Here is a 14,638-nt window from a genome sequence, read left to right as displayed (position 1 = left end):
TTGAGCCTTGAATGCTCCCTGTTGCTCCCTTCAGAGGAGTACGAATGCTCCTCGTGGCCTTCACGCTGAAAGGGCCTGTTGCGCCTCATCCTTCTTCGAGGGAAATGCCACACAGCATCGTCCTTCAACCGCTACGTAGAGCCAGCATCCTCAAAATAATATAGAGACGGGCCTATGAGGCATAAGTGTAGAGCACATATCAATGTCACTTGCGCCTCGCCACCCAGCGCGATTTCCAGCACGTTTTGCGGCTGCTCTTTTCAGTCGCTTGCGCCGCGCCGCGCCGTCCTTCTCGCTAAGCAGGACGCACGTTGAACCAACGTGTCAAAACACTGCGCCTGCGCACATAAATGTCACAGATGAGCAGGCTGGCTTGCAGCTCAGCTTCAATAAGTTCAAAATTCCATTCAAAACTGGAGTCACTCCCAGCGGACAACACTTCGCCCAAAAGGGTAATTTGAGCTGGTTTTTTCTTCTTCAAACGTCTAGACGATGTCTTTAGATCCCCTTCAGCCGCTGAACTGGTTCTTCTTTCGGTTTTCAGATGATAGCATGGCATCGGATCGCAGAGGGACTGCCAGGCCATGCCATCCTGATCATCCAGACGTTTGACGTCGGCGTCCATGTCCTCTTCGGGGTGCAACGTGCCGCTCGTTTGTCCGGTCGAGGATAACATGGCATCCCATCGCCTAGACGTTTGAAGTTGGCTCACCATTCCTCTTTGGGGTGCAACGTGCCGGTCGTTTGTCGGGTAGAAGATGACATGGCATCCTATCGCCTAGACGTTTGAAGTTGGCTAGCCATTCCTCTTCGGGTTGCCATATAATCGCAGGCGCCAGGCTCCAAGTGGCCTCCGCGCTCCAAAGTGAGCCTCAAAGGCTGTATCACGGTCGACGAGCATCCCTCAGTCATGGCATCTCCCCCAGACGTTTGAAGGTGGTTGATTCTCGCCTCTTGCCTCTTTCGGCTTGCAGCTGTTTGGAGCAAAGGGTACCAAGTCTCAAAACGGGGCTCCCAGTCACATTTTGACCGAGAGCGGCAATGGGGCAGAATGCTGTAACTTCAAACGTCTAGGTGATGGTCAGAGATGGTATCCCGACGGATGACACGGCCTCTAGGTGAATGAATGGCTTGAACTGGCACTCAGTTCAATTCAAGTAGAACGACCTCATTGATTCTAGACTGCAACTCACCGCCGCGGTCTCGCCGGCGATCGCTCTTCACCTCCACCATTTTCGACAATTCACCAGCTTTTGCGACCACATAGCATGATCTGGCCTTGAGACACCTGAAGGTACACCTCGAGGTCCTTCACGACTGTCCATGGGCAAATCATGCAAAACCGGACCACCGAATGCGCCTGTTCCTCCGCACCGAAGCGGTCTTCATCACAGCCCTCCAGTGAGCGAAATTATGCGCATGAAATACCTTAAGCGCAGGGTCTGCGACAGCAGTGCAGCAATACAGACTTCAAGGCTGTGATCTCAAAGCGTCTTACGAGTCTTCAAGTACAGTTTGATGGTAGTGACTCGCGCAAGCGAAGATTTTGATTCTATCGCCTCAACAATCTACGGAACTCCACATTTGTGAAAGCTGAAGATATCATGTCACCTCCTCCCGCAAAGCGCACGTTTGGATCCAGGCTAGCCATTGACTCAATCTGGCAGCCTTGTAACTGTGAAATGAAGCTGTCCAATGACACAAACGAGCGCAGGCCTCACTCAGGAGTGGCGCCCCACGCTGGAGAGAACAGATACGGTCTGTCCCTCTCTTTGATTCCCTCCTCCACTCCCAACTCACTCTTCTCCACGCTCAGGACCAACGAATCGTCGAGTCTGTGCCCTTCAAGCTTGGTCTGCCAATTTTTGGGCGCCTGAGCACAGCCTGTTGAGAAATAGGGAGTCTACCATTCAAGACCAAGCTCGTGCCTGGCGAAACGCTCCTGGATTGGAGTCTCGAGTTCAGTTTGAGATAAAATTGGCGAACAGAGGCGACTGTGGAGTTGAGAGGCCCCTGGTCGTAGCGGGGTGGCAGGTCCCGCGACCAAGCTGGAAGTCGCAGTGGGTGCGCCTGCTACCTTCGCTCGAGCAACCTGAACATCGCCGGCCCTCCACCTCAACTCAACGCTTTGTCTGTTCCATCCCACACTCATACCATGTCCTGAGAGAGTGCAACTTGCTATCAGCTTACCGCTTATATTTCAATTCGACGCGCTGTGACGAACTTTCTTCCGTCATCTCCGTCATGCCGCCAGACCAAGCAACGTCCCGATACTTCATGGGACCAATCATCAATGGTTCGAGAAGCCTCTGTGCCCTGAGGAAAAATACTTGGGGCTGAAATGATGATACAGAATCGATCAGAAACAAGATCGAGGAGGCAAAGAAGCTTGTATCACTCAAAGCTTCGTACTCGTCCAGGGGAGCCGCCTGCCAACACGTTGCGGATCAGCTGTTACTCAAAGGTTTCCAATACCCGAGAATATCGAAGAGGGAAAAGGATAGCAAATGGAGCTTTCGCGGCAAATTTATCGATGCACTCTCCGAAGAGGGCATGATTGTCATCAGTCAGTTCAGCCCAGGTGATGAGGATGCATCTTGCTGACTTTAAGAAGCAGGACCACAGCTTAGACATCATAACATCCAACCTGATGCAAAGCGGCCCGCCCACTCAAGCTCCACGACAGTTGCCACTACCCTGCGGCCTACTGCAAGCCTCAGTCCGACCTTCTTGAGATGCAGCGGTTGTCGAGTCCCCCGAGCCATAAAGCGCTTCGCGGAAGAATCAGGGCTGTGTAGGTATTGTCATGTCGGGGGAAGCAACAAGCTGCTTGAGGAGAAGTTCTGCATCGAAGGTGCTCACGAGGAGGCCCGATCCGACTTCATCGACTCAAACGACGAAGAGCATGACGCATGTTTGCACTGCAAGCCGAAAATCGGACAGAATCATGCGAACACCAAGGACTCGCATAATCTGGACAGTTCGACTGCGGGATCGGAGTGGATCGAAATGGGCCCATATCCAGAGCCACCGAGGAAGAAACAGAAGCGGGATTCTGAGCATCCGGAATTTCAAGGCGATGAAACTGATTGGAGAGAGCAAATCGTCATCGACGAGACCAGCGACGATGATGCCCTGGAGGCCATTAAAGATGATGCCAAGCTTGGGATGGCGTCCCGTGACTCCTGCTCTGGTCAAAAATGATGCGGCGGATGAAGGGTGGTATTACTTAAAGAATGGTGTTGAAGTTGGCTCTGGTGACGGTGGTGTGCTAGTCCTTCATCCATTATTCGATACTTCAACCTAATTTTGAATATTCCACTTTGATTTCGTGCTTCATTTTAGGTTAGACTTACTGCCAGCCGACCCAGTAGGCGAGTTTCGATAGAGAAGCCTTTCGCGGCGTCTGATGAGCTTTGGTGGACGCGGTCATGGTGCTGGTGTAGAAGGAGGTGCTCGCATCGATCAGGGCCTTGAGGCACGCGCTCCCGGGGCTGATGGTATGTGTGGATGCGCTTCAGCAGACAAATAGATGTTGTGGTCCACTTGTTGCCGCGCCGGGCGCCCCTGGCCCTGCGCGCCCCGTCGTCAAGTCTTCTGCGGAAGCAAAGCCTGCGACGTTGGCCGTCGCCCTGGCCCGCAAGGAGGAGACGTTCGTTCCAGGCGTCAACATGAAGAGGAAAAACCGGCAAGAATGCCAGCTCGTTTGTGCGCCCCACCATCCTGTACTGACGTTCCAGCTTCGACTTCCTGGTATGGCATGGAAGATGCTGGATGCTTGATGTTTGCACCTTGCCGGCCAAGCGGTTCGCGCCCCTACTTGCCGTTGGTACTTTCTAGATGTTCCTCTCCTCCCAAACAAATTCTGCCTTTCATTGCGTGAGCTTCTTCGAATAAATAAAGGCGTTCTCAAACAGAAGGGTGCCTTTTAATCTTGGAAGTCAATGCTGAGCTTCGAGAATACCGTCGAATGATCTTGGTGAACGTCAAACTTGTGGTGGTGGGCAAGCTTGGGAAGTGCCGGCAGCAGGCGGGCTGTCTTGATTGGACGTGCTGACAACATTCACAGAACCTTCATGCGAGCCAGACATTGAACATGGCCCCAAGGACAGGCCTGGTTGCTCACTGAGCGGCTTTCATTGCATGCTATCTCGTAGTCCATTGAGCCATTCCAAAGCAGCTCAGTGTTGTGTGCGTGCCGTCATCCATGTTCGGAGCACCAATTTAGACCGTCAACGTGTGTCGAGATTTCCAGACGCTCTTTTGTGCGCCGTTCGCCATAGTCCAAGTATGCCCTGAGAATATCCATGTCATGGCATCCTGTTATGCCGTGTTTGCAAAGCAGTTGCTCAGCATCCGTGCAGGAATTCGTAGGGACGCGGCAAGTTGTCCTTCTCATTCTCCACAAGCCTTCGACCTCTTAGCAGAATTCTTCAGGACATGAGCCATGCGAAGCACGTCCAACGCCTTGTTCGCATCCTCCATAATGCCGAGGAGCTCTGCAAGCGTGTTGCCGTCAAAGTACTCCCGCTTGGCCGAGGCGACGCTGCTGACCACCTTCTTGACCTTCTTCCAACGCTTGTTCTCCTTCGCAAGACGGATGTGGCGTTGCGAGATCTCTGCGTTGCGGGTCTGGAGCTCGCTGATTTTTCCTTCCTGGGCCTCAAGTTCCTTGATGATCTGCTGCAGCTCAGACTCCTCAGCCATGACCTTGGCACGTGTCAGTCAGATCTCAAGATGAGATGTTTGTGGGGGGTTTAGTTTGATCCTACTTCGGCTTCAACCTGGCGAATCTGGTTGCGCACAACTTTAAGAGGCTGCTGCTCAGCGGGGCTCAAAGCCTGTGGAGGTGACTTGTTGTCATCCTACATCGGGGGTCGTTAGAAGCTGAGCCAACGGCAGTGCGGAAGGCATGGTGGAAAAACCTCTGAGTTGCTTGAGTCAGAGTCGATGTCAAGGATCAGGACCGGTTTCGTGAGCGGCATGGTTGACTCTTTGAGGGATGTGATGGTCGGCGATGTTGGATGGGGAGGATGCGCGCGTGAAGGGGAGCGCGGGTTTGGCGAGATGGGGGGCGACCAAAGAGTTGGGAGAGTCCGGCAAGCGTTCGAAAAAACCGAAGGTACCTGCCGCACCTTCACCAAAAAAAAAAGAAAAAGCCAACCGCTCTGTGTGGGATGTGGAAAAATACAACCGCCTGCAAGTCACTCCGCTTTTCTCACCAACACCACAACAAAGACGCCCACCCCTCCGATCATCTCATGGTCGCTGCGTGATTCTGGACCTCCAGCGTCATCCCCGTGGCTTCTCTTCCCAAGACGCCCACGGGATCGCGCTACTTTGACCTCTGCATCTCTCCCCAGACTTCAGCACGAGAGCGTTGATAGCATTTCAACACTCTCGCTTCTCGACCCCTACGCCTGCGCCTCTTCTTCATCGGCCTCTACAATCATACCATCGTCAAAGTCTCCAACGTTGACGGGCCCTTGCCATGGCATCCAGTTCCAAGGTACGCAACGCTCCAGTTTACCATATCACTCGGATCTTCCCTCCGGCTAATCAGACCAGGCAAACGATCCGCTCATCTCCGTCCATGCGGCATCAGGCAATGAATACTGTCAAGGCTCCCGGCGCGTGCTCATAGCCAGAGACGAGACAACACGCAAAGAGGCTTGGTATGGCCGGCTTGGCAGATCGGGAGACTTCGGGTACCGTTCGAGGGTCTTCAACCTGGTAGAAGGGGGCAAAGAGCGCCCCGAAATCTTGGATGAACTCCCTCTCACCCCGTATTTCGGATCCAGGGTGGAGAAGACAGGCAAGGACTGGCGCATGAATAAGCTCTATCCGGTGGTTCACGGCATCTACAAGGCGATATTTGGAGAAGACCAAAAGCCCTCCGACGACCCGAAGCCAACACAGCCGGGCACACCGAATGAAACAACCTTCGCCGAGAACAGCAAGGGCCGCAAAAGACTCAGAAGGCCAACCGTTGAAGGTGCTGATGGCAGGAAGAAGCTTCGCATGTCCAAGTCCAAGGCTCAGGTGGTTCCTCAATCCACGATGAACCCCTACGACGGCGATATCATGAAAGAACAGGATGATCAGGGCATGGCCTTTTACGATCGTCCCGGAAGCTTCAGTTCAATGGATGTTGACATGCACTCCCGCGTCGCCGACATCTTGAAAGAGCAGCACGACCAGCTCATGGCCTTTTACGGCCGTACCGGAAGCTTCGGCCCAGTTGACTTTGACATGCACTCCAGCATCGACGACCTCTTGAAAGAGCAGCACGACCAGCGCATGGCGTTTTATAATCGTACCGGAAGCTTCGGCCCAATCGACGTTGACATCCGCAAGGCTGACGAGAAGCTCAACGAGCGCTAGGTGGACGTTGAGGAGAGACGCGGTGCATGCGGCTTGTCAAGATTCACAGGAGCAGGATCATGGCGGAGTACCATCGGGTGCGAGAATCTGGATCGACGGGCGACGGTGCGACTAGAATGGACTCAAGTTCCTTAGCTACATCCTCATCATGATGCCATGGGAACGTATGGATGGCGGGCACCGAGGCCTCAATCGTTGTGTGGACATGACCGGCAAACAACAATCTTGCTCACGAGCGGAAAGGTTGTCGGGAGGTGGTCGGGTGCAAGCAGTATAGGCACTACGAAAATGAAAGGCTTATGAGGGACAACTGAAGGCATTGCATCTATACTAATGAGTTGCTTGAAGCAGTTGTATGATGGCGAGTAGAAGGCTAGGAAACTGGACCCTGTGGGTGGGTGACAGTTGGTTGTCCGTCATCGCGTCGCGACCCGACCGTGCTGCTGCCCGGCCCGACCCTAATCCGAGACCACGACATTACGACCCTCACCACGTGTACCAGGTACGGTACCTGCGTTTTATCATCACGGTGATGGATTTGTTTGCATATTTTCAGGCACCCTAAGTGTAACGCCGTGAGTGGCTTGTTCATCATTGATTCGGCAGACTGATTGACCTGCAAGCGAGGTCCGTTCTATCTAGCCTTCCGATGTTATCCATTCTGAAAAGGGAAAAAGACGAGTCTTGCCAAGTCCGCCTCTAGTAATCCGTCCAATACACCTCGGGAGCTATCGCGAGAGTCGTGGTTGACCTCATCCTTACGGCTTGCTGATGACGTCCTCGGGCTTCGGATATCCAAGGCGCACAGGCAGACTGACTCCATCTTCCGCCATGTTCTTCTCCAACTGGTCGAGCTCCTGAAGAATGCGCTGGTGGAGTTCTTTTGGAGTGTTGCCCTCGGCGTCAGTATCCACCTCCCGAATCTTGATGATGCTGGCAATGTGGCTCTTCCAGTACTGCTGCTTGCGGGTCTTGCCATCGTACTCCTCGCTGAGCTCTTCACACCAGGCCTTCAACATATCAACGTTGGTCTTCGCGTGACACAAGATGGCGTAGTCGAGGTAGTCAGGGTTCTGGTAGTAGGCCTCGTTCTTGGTCTTGTCGTTCGCTTCCTCCAAGTTCTTGACTTCAGCTTCCTTCTCGTTGGCATCCTTCTCCAGCTTCGCAATAAGCTCCTGGTGCTTGATCATCTCGGCTTTGGCGGCGGTGATCTTTTCCCTGACTTGGCACTTTCTCTTGCGCAGCTCGGCGAGCTTCTGCTGTGCAGCGTCCATACTGCCGACTGTCGCTTCAATGGATAGTCAGTGGATGTCGTTCGGAGCTTGCTTGGCGATGGTGACGTACATGCGTGGATGTCGATTGCGACAGAGATGATCCTCTTTGCCTGGAAGCTTGGGTTGAGGTGGTTCAGAGGCGGTTGCTGGAGGATGCCCTGGGTTGAAGCCTGTAGAGAGGTCGCTGCTCATTGACGGTTAGTAGACATCGTTCGAGGCTTGCCCAGGAACGCGTACCTGCGTGGATGGCAACACGTAGCAGTCGCCAGAAAGCTTGGAGTGGTTGGTTCAGAGGTGGGTGCAAGAGGGTGGAAGACCTTGGAGGGAACGGCGGTATCCAGATGGCTCGCCAACGCGACGACAGAAAAACAGCGCCCGCCCGCGAGGCCGCGAGGTCGACATGCCAGCGCCCACAGTGGCCAATCCACTGCGGACTCTAAACACCACAACTCCGGAAGCCGCCGAAAAATCAAACTTTGACGCGGTTTTCGCTGCGTGAACCCAGCTTCAGCACTCCTCATCAAAACCCTACCGACTAGTTGCTCAATCAGCCTCCCCCCCCCCCCCCCCCCCCCCCCCAAAAAAAAAAAACTAAAAAAACTAAAAAGAAAACTACCAGCCATGTCCGCTCGTGGGCCCAACCAAGTCATCGATGGCAACTCAAAGCAAACAAATGGCCTACTGTTTGTGCTGCACCACACGTGCCTGGCTTTGCATGCTCTGACTTCTTGTGACAGGGCGCCCGTAAACTAGCTCTGCAAACCCGTAACCTCTACGCGCCGAATGCTTGATCGGTTTGACAAACAACTCGGCGAAGCAGACCTGCCCCAAACAAAATGCACAGATACAAGGAGCTTGAGACCAAAATCAAAGGCGTCGAGAAAGACCGTCACAGCCCCCCAGCCTGGGTTGAGATCTCTTTCTCGACCTTCTATCAAAGTTTGGTGCTGGCTTTCAAGGCGCATACAATATTGCCAAAGAGCTGGAAGTTGAGCAGAGCCGATGGCCTGAGGATATGACGGTCAAGGACAAAGGCGCAAAGCTGCTGGCTCAAGGAGCCAACCGTTAGACCAGCGCGGTTACCAGGCTGGCGGTGCATCGCCTTCTCTTGAACGAGTCCCGCGGTCCAAACATGGCATGCCTGGCTACCTGTTCTTGTGCAGTTGCCCAAGGAACAAAGAAGAAGGACATCTTGTTTGCAGCCGGCGCTGAGCCAGCGGCGCGTGCCATACCAGCAGGTCCCGCCCGCGGGAGCCGGCGTGGTGACGACGGAACTCAGTATGTCCTTCATATCCTCATCGCCTCTCTGGCGAACCGGAGTGGAGACATTGATACGTGTGAGGCATGTGGAACACAAACAACCGTTCCACTTCAGGATCACTGTCAATGAATGGGAGCTGCTTCTGATCTTCTGCGCACGAGAACTTGGTCCTAAATCTGGTTGTTTAACCGCCTGCTAGGACCATTCCATGTCACAGTGCGCTTCTCGTAGTCTTCACACCCAGCTCAAACTCGTCCAAGCTCCGTATTGAGCGTCGAGACCCGTCTTCTGCCGGCAGCACTTTGCGCCAGCTATACATGTAAGCTTGTCTGGGCATCTTGGAAGATGTATGTGCGACGGGCTCCCATCCGTCTTCCTCTCCTTGCTGTGAGTGACCCATGTCTTCGCATCTGTCAACCTTTTGCATTGTCTGACTATGCACTCGCTTTTAGTTCGCCGCCGATGAAGATCGAGGCCGTTGAAGAAAGGGTGCCCGAGAAACCCAATGCCAATGCCATGCCATCCAGAAATCAAATCAATCCTCGTCGACCCAACCAAAGGGAAATCCGAAAACTCTTGATCCAAGCAGCTGGCCTCCAGTGCGGTCCAGATACCAACCCAGGTGCATGTCAGTCCTCAGTACATTGAAGGGGAGGCAGCTTTCTTGCTCCTGGACTGACAATGATACCATCTCCACGCACTCTGAAGACCCACGCAAGTCCCCAATTCCACGAAGAAGCAGTAATTCAAGCAAACTTTTCGAAGTCGACCCGCCGTCCTCCATTGACCGTTGACCGTCGACCGTCATCGCATCCACCTGTGGCCCTCTGAGTCTGCCGTTGGATAATGGCTGCAGAGTCTTGTCTCGGTACCATGCTGAACAGCCGTTCTTCAATCTCCCTAGCTGAGGACGGTCTCACCCTTTCAAGCGAGTGTTAGGAAGCTCTTGCCGGCATTCGTAATCAAAAGTTGTAGGTAGTTGCCCCGATGCAACTCCCTGCTGATTCTCTCGTCGTTGTATGTGACCTCTTCTGCTGCGGTTCACATGCCAGTACCGCGACCATATCTGCCTTTTATCTCCCCCCTGCCTTTTCAATTGTTGTTCTCGAACTGCTCCATAATCAGTTCGAGGAGATCGACATAGAAGCTCTGGACTGCACCAGTTTGGCTGCCGAAGTGCTCCGTCCATTCCTTGATTGTAGACGCCATCTTGATTCCCAGCTCCATTTTGGCAGTGGTCTCGATCATGCTCGCAAGCTCGGCTTCGCTGGGAAAGGAGCTGTCGTTTTTGATCTGATGAAGCTCATCTTCCAATTTCTTCACCTCTTCTTCGAGCGCTGGGAGGCGTTTCTGGTTATTTGAGACTTGTAAGCACTCAATCACTTGATGAAGTTGACAATGTTGGCACCTACCTTGGCCGCTTCGATTTCCGCTTGTTCTTCTTCTGGAGTCGCGACAGCATTGATCTGGTCGCGGGCAAGAGTAGCGACAGTCTCCTTTGTGTCCGTTCTGGGGATTTCACTGTCGCTGCTGATACTCCTGTCGTCGATTTCCATTGAAGGCAAGAGGGGCGCAGATGCAAGATGATCTGAACTCTTGTAGGCGAAACGCAAGCCTTGGCGCTGGGGACAGAGAAGTAAGCCTGAGCGGAGGAAGAGACGTGACTTCGGGGTATGAATCCGAAGGGTCGAGGTGAGGAGGGTTGGCGAAGCTGTGGGGTCGCAGAAGCAGACAGCCAATGTGTGGTGGTATGAGTTGCCAGAAAAGGTGAGTGCAGAGTGGAGGCAGAGGATGGGGAGAGAAAAGGTGAGGCAAGAGCAGAACTAGAAGTCGGGAGCTTGATCTGGGTGGCAGAGGGCTCGTGGATTTGAGGTGAGTGTCAAATTTCGGCGGCATGCCACACTCGAGCGCACAAAAAACATGGATTAGTCGGCCGTCGGTGTGAACGCTGACGAAGCCAGATTCACAGGCGGTACTGGGTGCTGGAGTAGCTCTTGCCGCAGCTTTCTCCAAAGCTCTCTCCCAAACTTTCTACTTCTTTTCACCCCACTACACCCATGATCTACGTCTTTACAAGACATCAACTGATCTGAAGCCTGAAGTGCTCGCGGCCTCGAGCGTCATTACACGTCATTTCACCGACGGAGCAAGGATACGCAATATGCCCAAGCCATCTCACGACCAATCATGGCGTATGTCAACGCTCGGGACATGACCTCAATCATCTGGCTGACTTTCAAACAGAGAACAGGCATTGATCAAATCTGAGGCTCTCACCGACGCCACCGAGGATCTGAACACCCAATCGGTACCTACGCGGGATGAAGTCGACTGCGCCAGAGAAGAGCGTGAGGAGGAGAAGCTAGAAGTTGAATGGCATCGTCTCAGATATGAGAGACTGGCAAAATTGGCTGGGCTCAAATACGCTGATGCCATTTCAAGAGTGAAGGAGATTGACAAGAAGTCTTGCTACTATCCCAACCCGGATCGACCTGACTATACAGAGTTGTGCAACTCTGGCAAAAAGGTGGAGACTCTTAAGGGCATGCTAAGAGCTCTTATCAGTGGATCTCGTGTTGCTGAGAAGGAGCACTGGCAGGTTTGCCTTGCCATGGTTGGAAATCGTTGGGACAGGAGGAGGGTCGCAACCAATGAGGACTCACTGGCTGAACAATACAAAGAGCTCATGGCCGGATTCGACAAGATCAATGAGAATATTGCAAACACCGGCGTTCATCTCCCAATCCAACTTGGCCATCCAAAGCCGCAGGAAGCTTTCGGGGGACACCAAACAAACATTCCCCTTCCAGAGGTTTGTCACACATGAAAGCCTCATGTTGTCCATGCTAACACGTCCCCAGAATTTTCGCATGTTTGAGCCAGAGTGTCGCGATCACGACCCAATTAATAACCCCGGAACGGTGGTTGAGGTGAGCTCCTGATGACATGTAGACGGATAGACACTGACAGCAAACTAAGCTCAATAATATGATCCGAAGAGCGCGCAAAGAAGGCAAGTGCATCGAAGTGCTTCGCGAGAGGATCAGCGAAGAGAAGGCGCACGTCGAGAAGCTCGTTGTTCCCTTCAAGACTGCTGGGAAGAAGTTGGCAATGCTTGACAAAGAGCTAGTTGCGTTGAAGAAGGTTGATGAGGAAGTCAAGAAGGCAGCCAAGTTGAAGCGCGAGGTCTTCTGGCCCCGTGGCTTTCGCGATATCCTTCAGATCATGGAAGAAGCCAGTTCGGCACTCGTCAAGGTGGGAATGGCGAAGCTTCTAGAGGGCAAGAACTAGGGCAAGCAAAGCACGAAGAGCGCTCTTCGTGCATAGCAAGTTGCGGTAAGCAAGCAACTTAGCCGCTTCAGCGTCATGCGCCTTTTGAAGAGGGTCCCAGAAGTTGTCGGTAATTTGAGCCACCCATAGGACCAGCTGAATATTCATACTGACATGTCTTGCAGTCGACTGCGACACAGAAACTGAAAACAACGGCTGAAAAAAGGATAATCTTTGGTATGGGTTTTGACACTGCGGGAGGGATGATAAATGGTAAAAGCTGCCGAGTCAGCAAAGAAGCAACGGACGGGGCGTACAAAATCACTGGTAGAGATGTTCTTGCTTCAATCCCTTTCTGCTTCTCTTGCATAGGTCAGCATTTCAGGTTACTCCACAGGCAGTTGGATTTCAGAACGGAAGAAAATTGACACCCTACGCTTTGCTCGAGCGAGCCAGCTGGCCGTCGGACACAGTGAGTTCCTCCATCGTCTCAACAGCCACCTCTGTCAGGCGAAAGAGGACACCACCTCTTCAGAAGCATAGCATCATAATCTGCTGGCTATTCTCAAACACCAAATGCGTAAGACTTTTGGAGTTTCACTTGGTCACAGGCAAGATTTTGAAGTAGAGGCGCAGAAACATTCAGCTTAAGCAGAAGCCAATCACATGGCAGATCACATCATGCCCTTCACTTACCGTCGCCGACTCTTGTGCCTGCTTTGACCCATCCACCTTGCTATTTATGCCTCCACCCTTCCGTCTCCTCCAGCCCTCCCTCCTCCATCTTTCAACACCACTCTCACGTCCGAACTTCACCACCATCGTCCCCACTCGACCATCGGGTCCAGCCTCATGGACATCCCATTGGCGGAGCGCCCGCAACCCTCGGCGATGGACCAAATGATCGACTCGCCTTTTCTCTTTTTGAACGACCAGTTTGCGGACGTTGAAATCATCGCCGACGACCGCTCATTTGGCAGAGCGCACAAAGTTGTCCTCTACAATCGCTCGTCCAAGCTTCGGGAGATTCTTGACAAGGTGAGGGAAGCTTGGATCTCATTGCAGCACTGATGGAGATCACCCTACATATGTTTCACCTTGGCGTTGCCACTTTTCAAAACACCCTCCATGATAACTGCATCTGTCAAGAGTTCACCGAGTATTTGAAAGTCGCGCTCACACATGCTCCAGGACATCGATACCCATCAAATCGACTTGGGATTTCTCTGGAAAGGATCTGTTTTGACGAGGAAAAAGCTTATTGGAGCCTTTCTGGAAGCAATCTACACTGGAAGGCTGCACCCAAAGCTGAAATCATCATTTGAACCAACGCAAAATGGAGATCCGAGCATTATCCATCTGTCGACTCGGCTTCTCATCTACAACTGTGGCCATACGGCCGGTGCCTCTCTCCTCCAAAGCGCAGCAGCTGAAAACTTCAAGCAACATTTCAACAGCATCGATATGGAAACCGATCCCAATCTAAGCAGTTATGAGTCTCTGATCAAAAGGCTCTACGGCACGTCGGGCCGTCTGGACGGTGCCAATCTTCCCGCAGACAAGGATAAACATGGCATACGGGATTTCTTCAAGAAGCATCATCTCCCCGGCGCATCCAAATATCTCAGCCGCCAGAAGACTGAAGAGCTCGTGAAGAAATGTCCAAAATTTGCAGGTAAGCAAGGCGTGCACAAATTATACAAGACCACTCTGACAAGCTACAGTCGACTTCTACCGCTCTATTGCGCCTGACTTAAGCACAATTACGTGGCGAGAGGACAACACCAACATAGAGCATGAAGAGGAGGGCAGGGATGTGAAAAGGCGCAGATTCCAGTGATTGGCGACCATGGCGAAGCTGGGCCCAAAAACACACTCTTGAGTGATGGAACCCAGCAGAGAACAGTGGACGTGAGAACGATGCAGCAGGGAAAGATGAGATGACGAAAAGACTCATACAAAAATGACACCGACGATGGGAACAAGATGATGGGGTTTCGGAAGGGATTCGACATTGCTGGCAGAATGGTTTGCCGTAAGAGTCGCTCAGTCGGCAACGGAGAAGCGGACAGGGCCAAAGCGGGAAGGTCTGGTTGACTGATTTTTCTTCTTCTTCTCTTTCCGTATCTTGGATCAAAAGTTCGGGTTGTCGGGTGGATATTGGACAGTCATTCAAAACTCAGGGGTTGCTTTTTCATTTTTTGCTCAGCTTGATCAAGCCCGCCGTCGACACATGTCATGTCATGCTTCCAAGACCACCTTCGTTGGGTAAATCTGGGTGCATCTCGTCAGTAGCAGCATAGCATCACCATTCGCTTGCTTTGTTTGATCACCGAACATGTTAGAAGATTCCCGATTTGTCTCGGCACCGACTACAGAGGGTTCTTCAACCCTTCAAGCCGAGGATCATTAATGAAGCACTTACACAGAACATGTCAGCATCTTCCAG

The 14,638-nt window shown here is 52.7% G+C and overlaps 5 protein-coding genes across 5 annotated transcripts; 4 read left to right on the top strand and 1 right to left on the bottom strand.

Moving 5' to 3' along the window:
* Positions 1-1,903: 1,903 nt before the first annotated feature.
* J3D65DRAFT_676954 (uncharacterized protein) lies at positions 1,904-3,204 on the top strand (the record flags this gene model as incomplete). The annotated part of the gene is made up of 3 exons (XM_066803632.1): positions 1,904-2,296; positions 2,354-2,566; positions 2,618-3,204. The coding sequence occupies exons 1-3, from the start codon at positions 2,245-2,247 to the stop codon at positions 3,202-3,204; spliced, it is 852 nt and encodes a 283-aa protein (XP_066655055.1). The 5' UTR covers positions 1,904-2,244.
* Positions 3,205-4,950: 1,746 nt separating this feature from the next.
* J3D65DRAFT_658389 (uncharacterized protein) lies at positions 4,951-6,766 on the top strand (the record flags this gene model as incomplete). The annotated part of the gene is made up of 2 exons (XM_066802542.1): positions 4,951-5,509; positions 5,564-6,766. 2 exons carry the CDS (start codon positions 4,951-4,953, stop codon positions 6,382-6,384), a joined length of 1,380 nt encoding a protein of 459 aa, XP_066655054.1. The 3' UTR covers positions 6,385-6,766.
* Positions 6,767-6,854: 88 nt separating this feature from the next.
* On the bottom strand, positions 6,855-8,757 carry J3D65DRAFT_676951 (uncharacterized protein; the record flags this gene model as incomplete). Its single annotated transcript, XM_066803631.1, has 4 exons — positions 6,855-7,666; positions 7,729-7,828; positions 7,896-7,931; positions 8,626-8,757. 4 exons carry the CDS (start codon positions 8,755-8,757, stop codon positions 7,143-7,145), a joined length of 792 nt encoding a protein of 263 aa, XP_066655053.1. The 3' UTR covers positions 6,855-7,142.
* Positions 8,758-10,878: 2,121 nt separating this feature from the next.
* J3D65DRAFT_695772 (uncharacterized protein) lies at positions 10,879-12,247 on the top strand. Its single transcript, XM_066804010.1, has 4 exons — positions 10,879-11,111; positions 11,164-11,731; positions 11,781-11,849; positions 11,899-12,247. Exons 1-4 carry the CDS (start codon positions 11,107-11,109, stop codon positions 12,208-12,210), a joined length of 954 nt encoding a protein of 317 aa, XP_066655052.1. The 5' UTR covers positions 10,879-11,106; the 3' UTR covers positions 12,211-12,247.
* A 794-nt stretch (positions 12,248-13,041) lies between these two features.
* Positions 13,042-14,140, top strand: J3D65DRAFT_695768 (uncharacterized protein; the record flags this gene model as incomplete). Its single annotated transcript, XM_066804009.1, has 3 exons — positions 13,042-13,227; positions 13,381-13,864; positions 13,914-14,140. The coding sequence occupies 3 exons, from the start codon at positions 13,042-13,044 to the stop codon at positions 14,027-14,029; spliced, it is 786 nt and encodes a 261-aa protein (XP_066655051.1). The 3' UTR covers positions 14,030-14,140.
* Between the last annotated feature and the right edge of the window lie 498 nt (positions 14,141-14,638).

Source organism: Phyllosticta citribraziliensis, assembly GCF_038025025.1.
Source record: "Phyllosticta citribraziliensis strain CPC 17464 chromosome Unknown J3D65scaffold_6, whole genome shotgun sequence".
NCBI classification, from domain to species: Eukaryota; Fungi; Ascomycota; class Dothideomycetes; order Botryosphaeriales; family Phyllostictaceae; genus Phyllosticta; species Phyllosticta citribraziliensis.
The sequence above is the reverse complement of the archived record's forward strand: the minus strand, read 5'-3'. Positions and strand labels throughout refer to the sequence as shown.

What these genes read in the sequence shown, in the direction of transcription:
- J3D65DRAFT_695772 (XM_066804010.1), top strand. An exon ending in CAAACATTCCCCTTCCAGAG is followed by an intron (nt 11,732 to 11,780) that starts GTTTGTCACACA and finishes ACACGTCCCCAG; the next exon opens with AATTTTCGCATGTTTGAGCC. An exon ending in ACCCCGGAACGGTGGTTGAG is followed by an intron (nt 11,850 to 11,898) that starts GTGAGCTCCTGA and finishes CAGCAAACTAAG; the next exon opens with CTCAATAATATGATCCGAAG.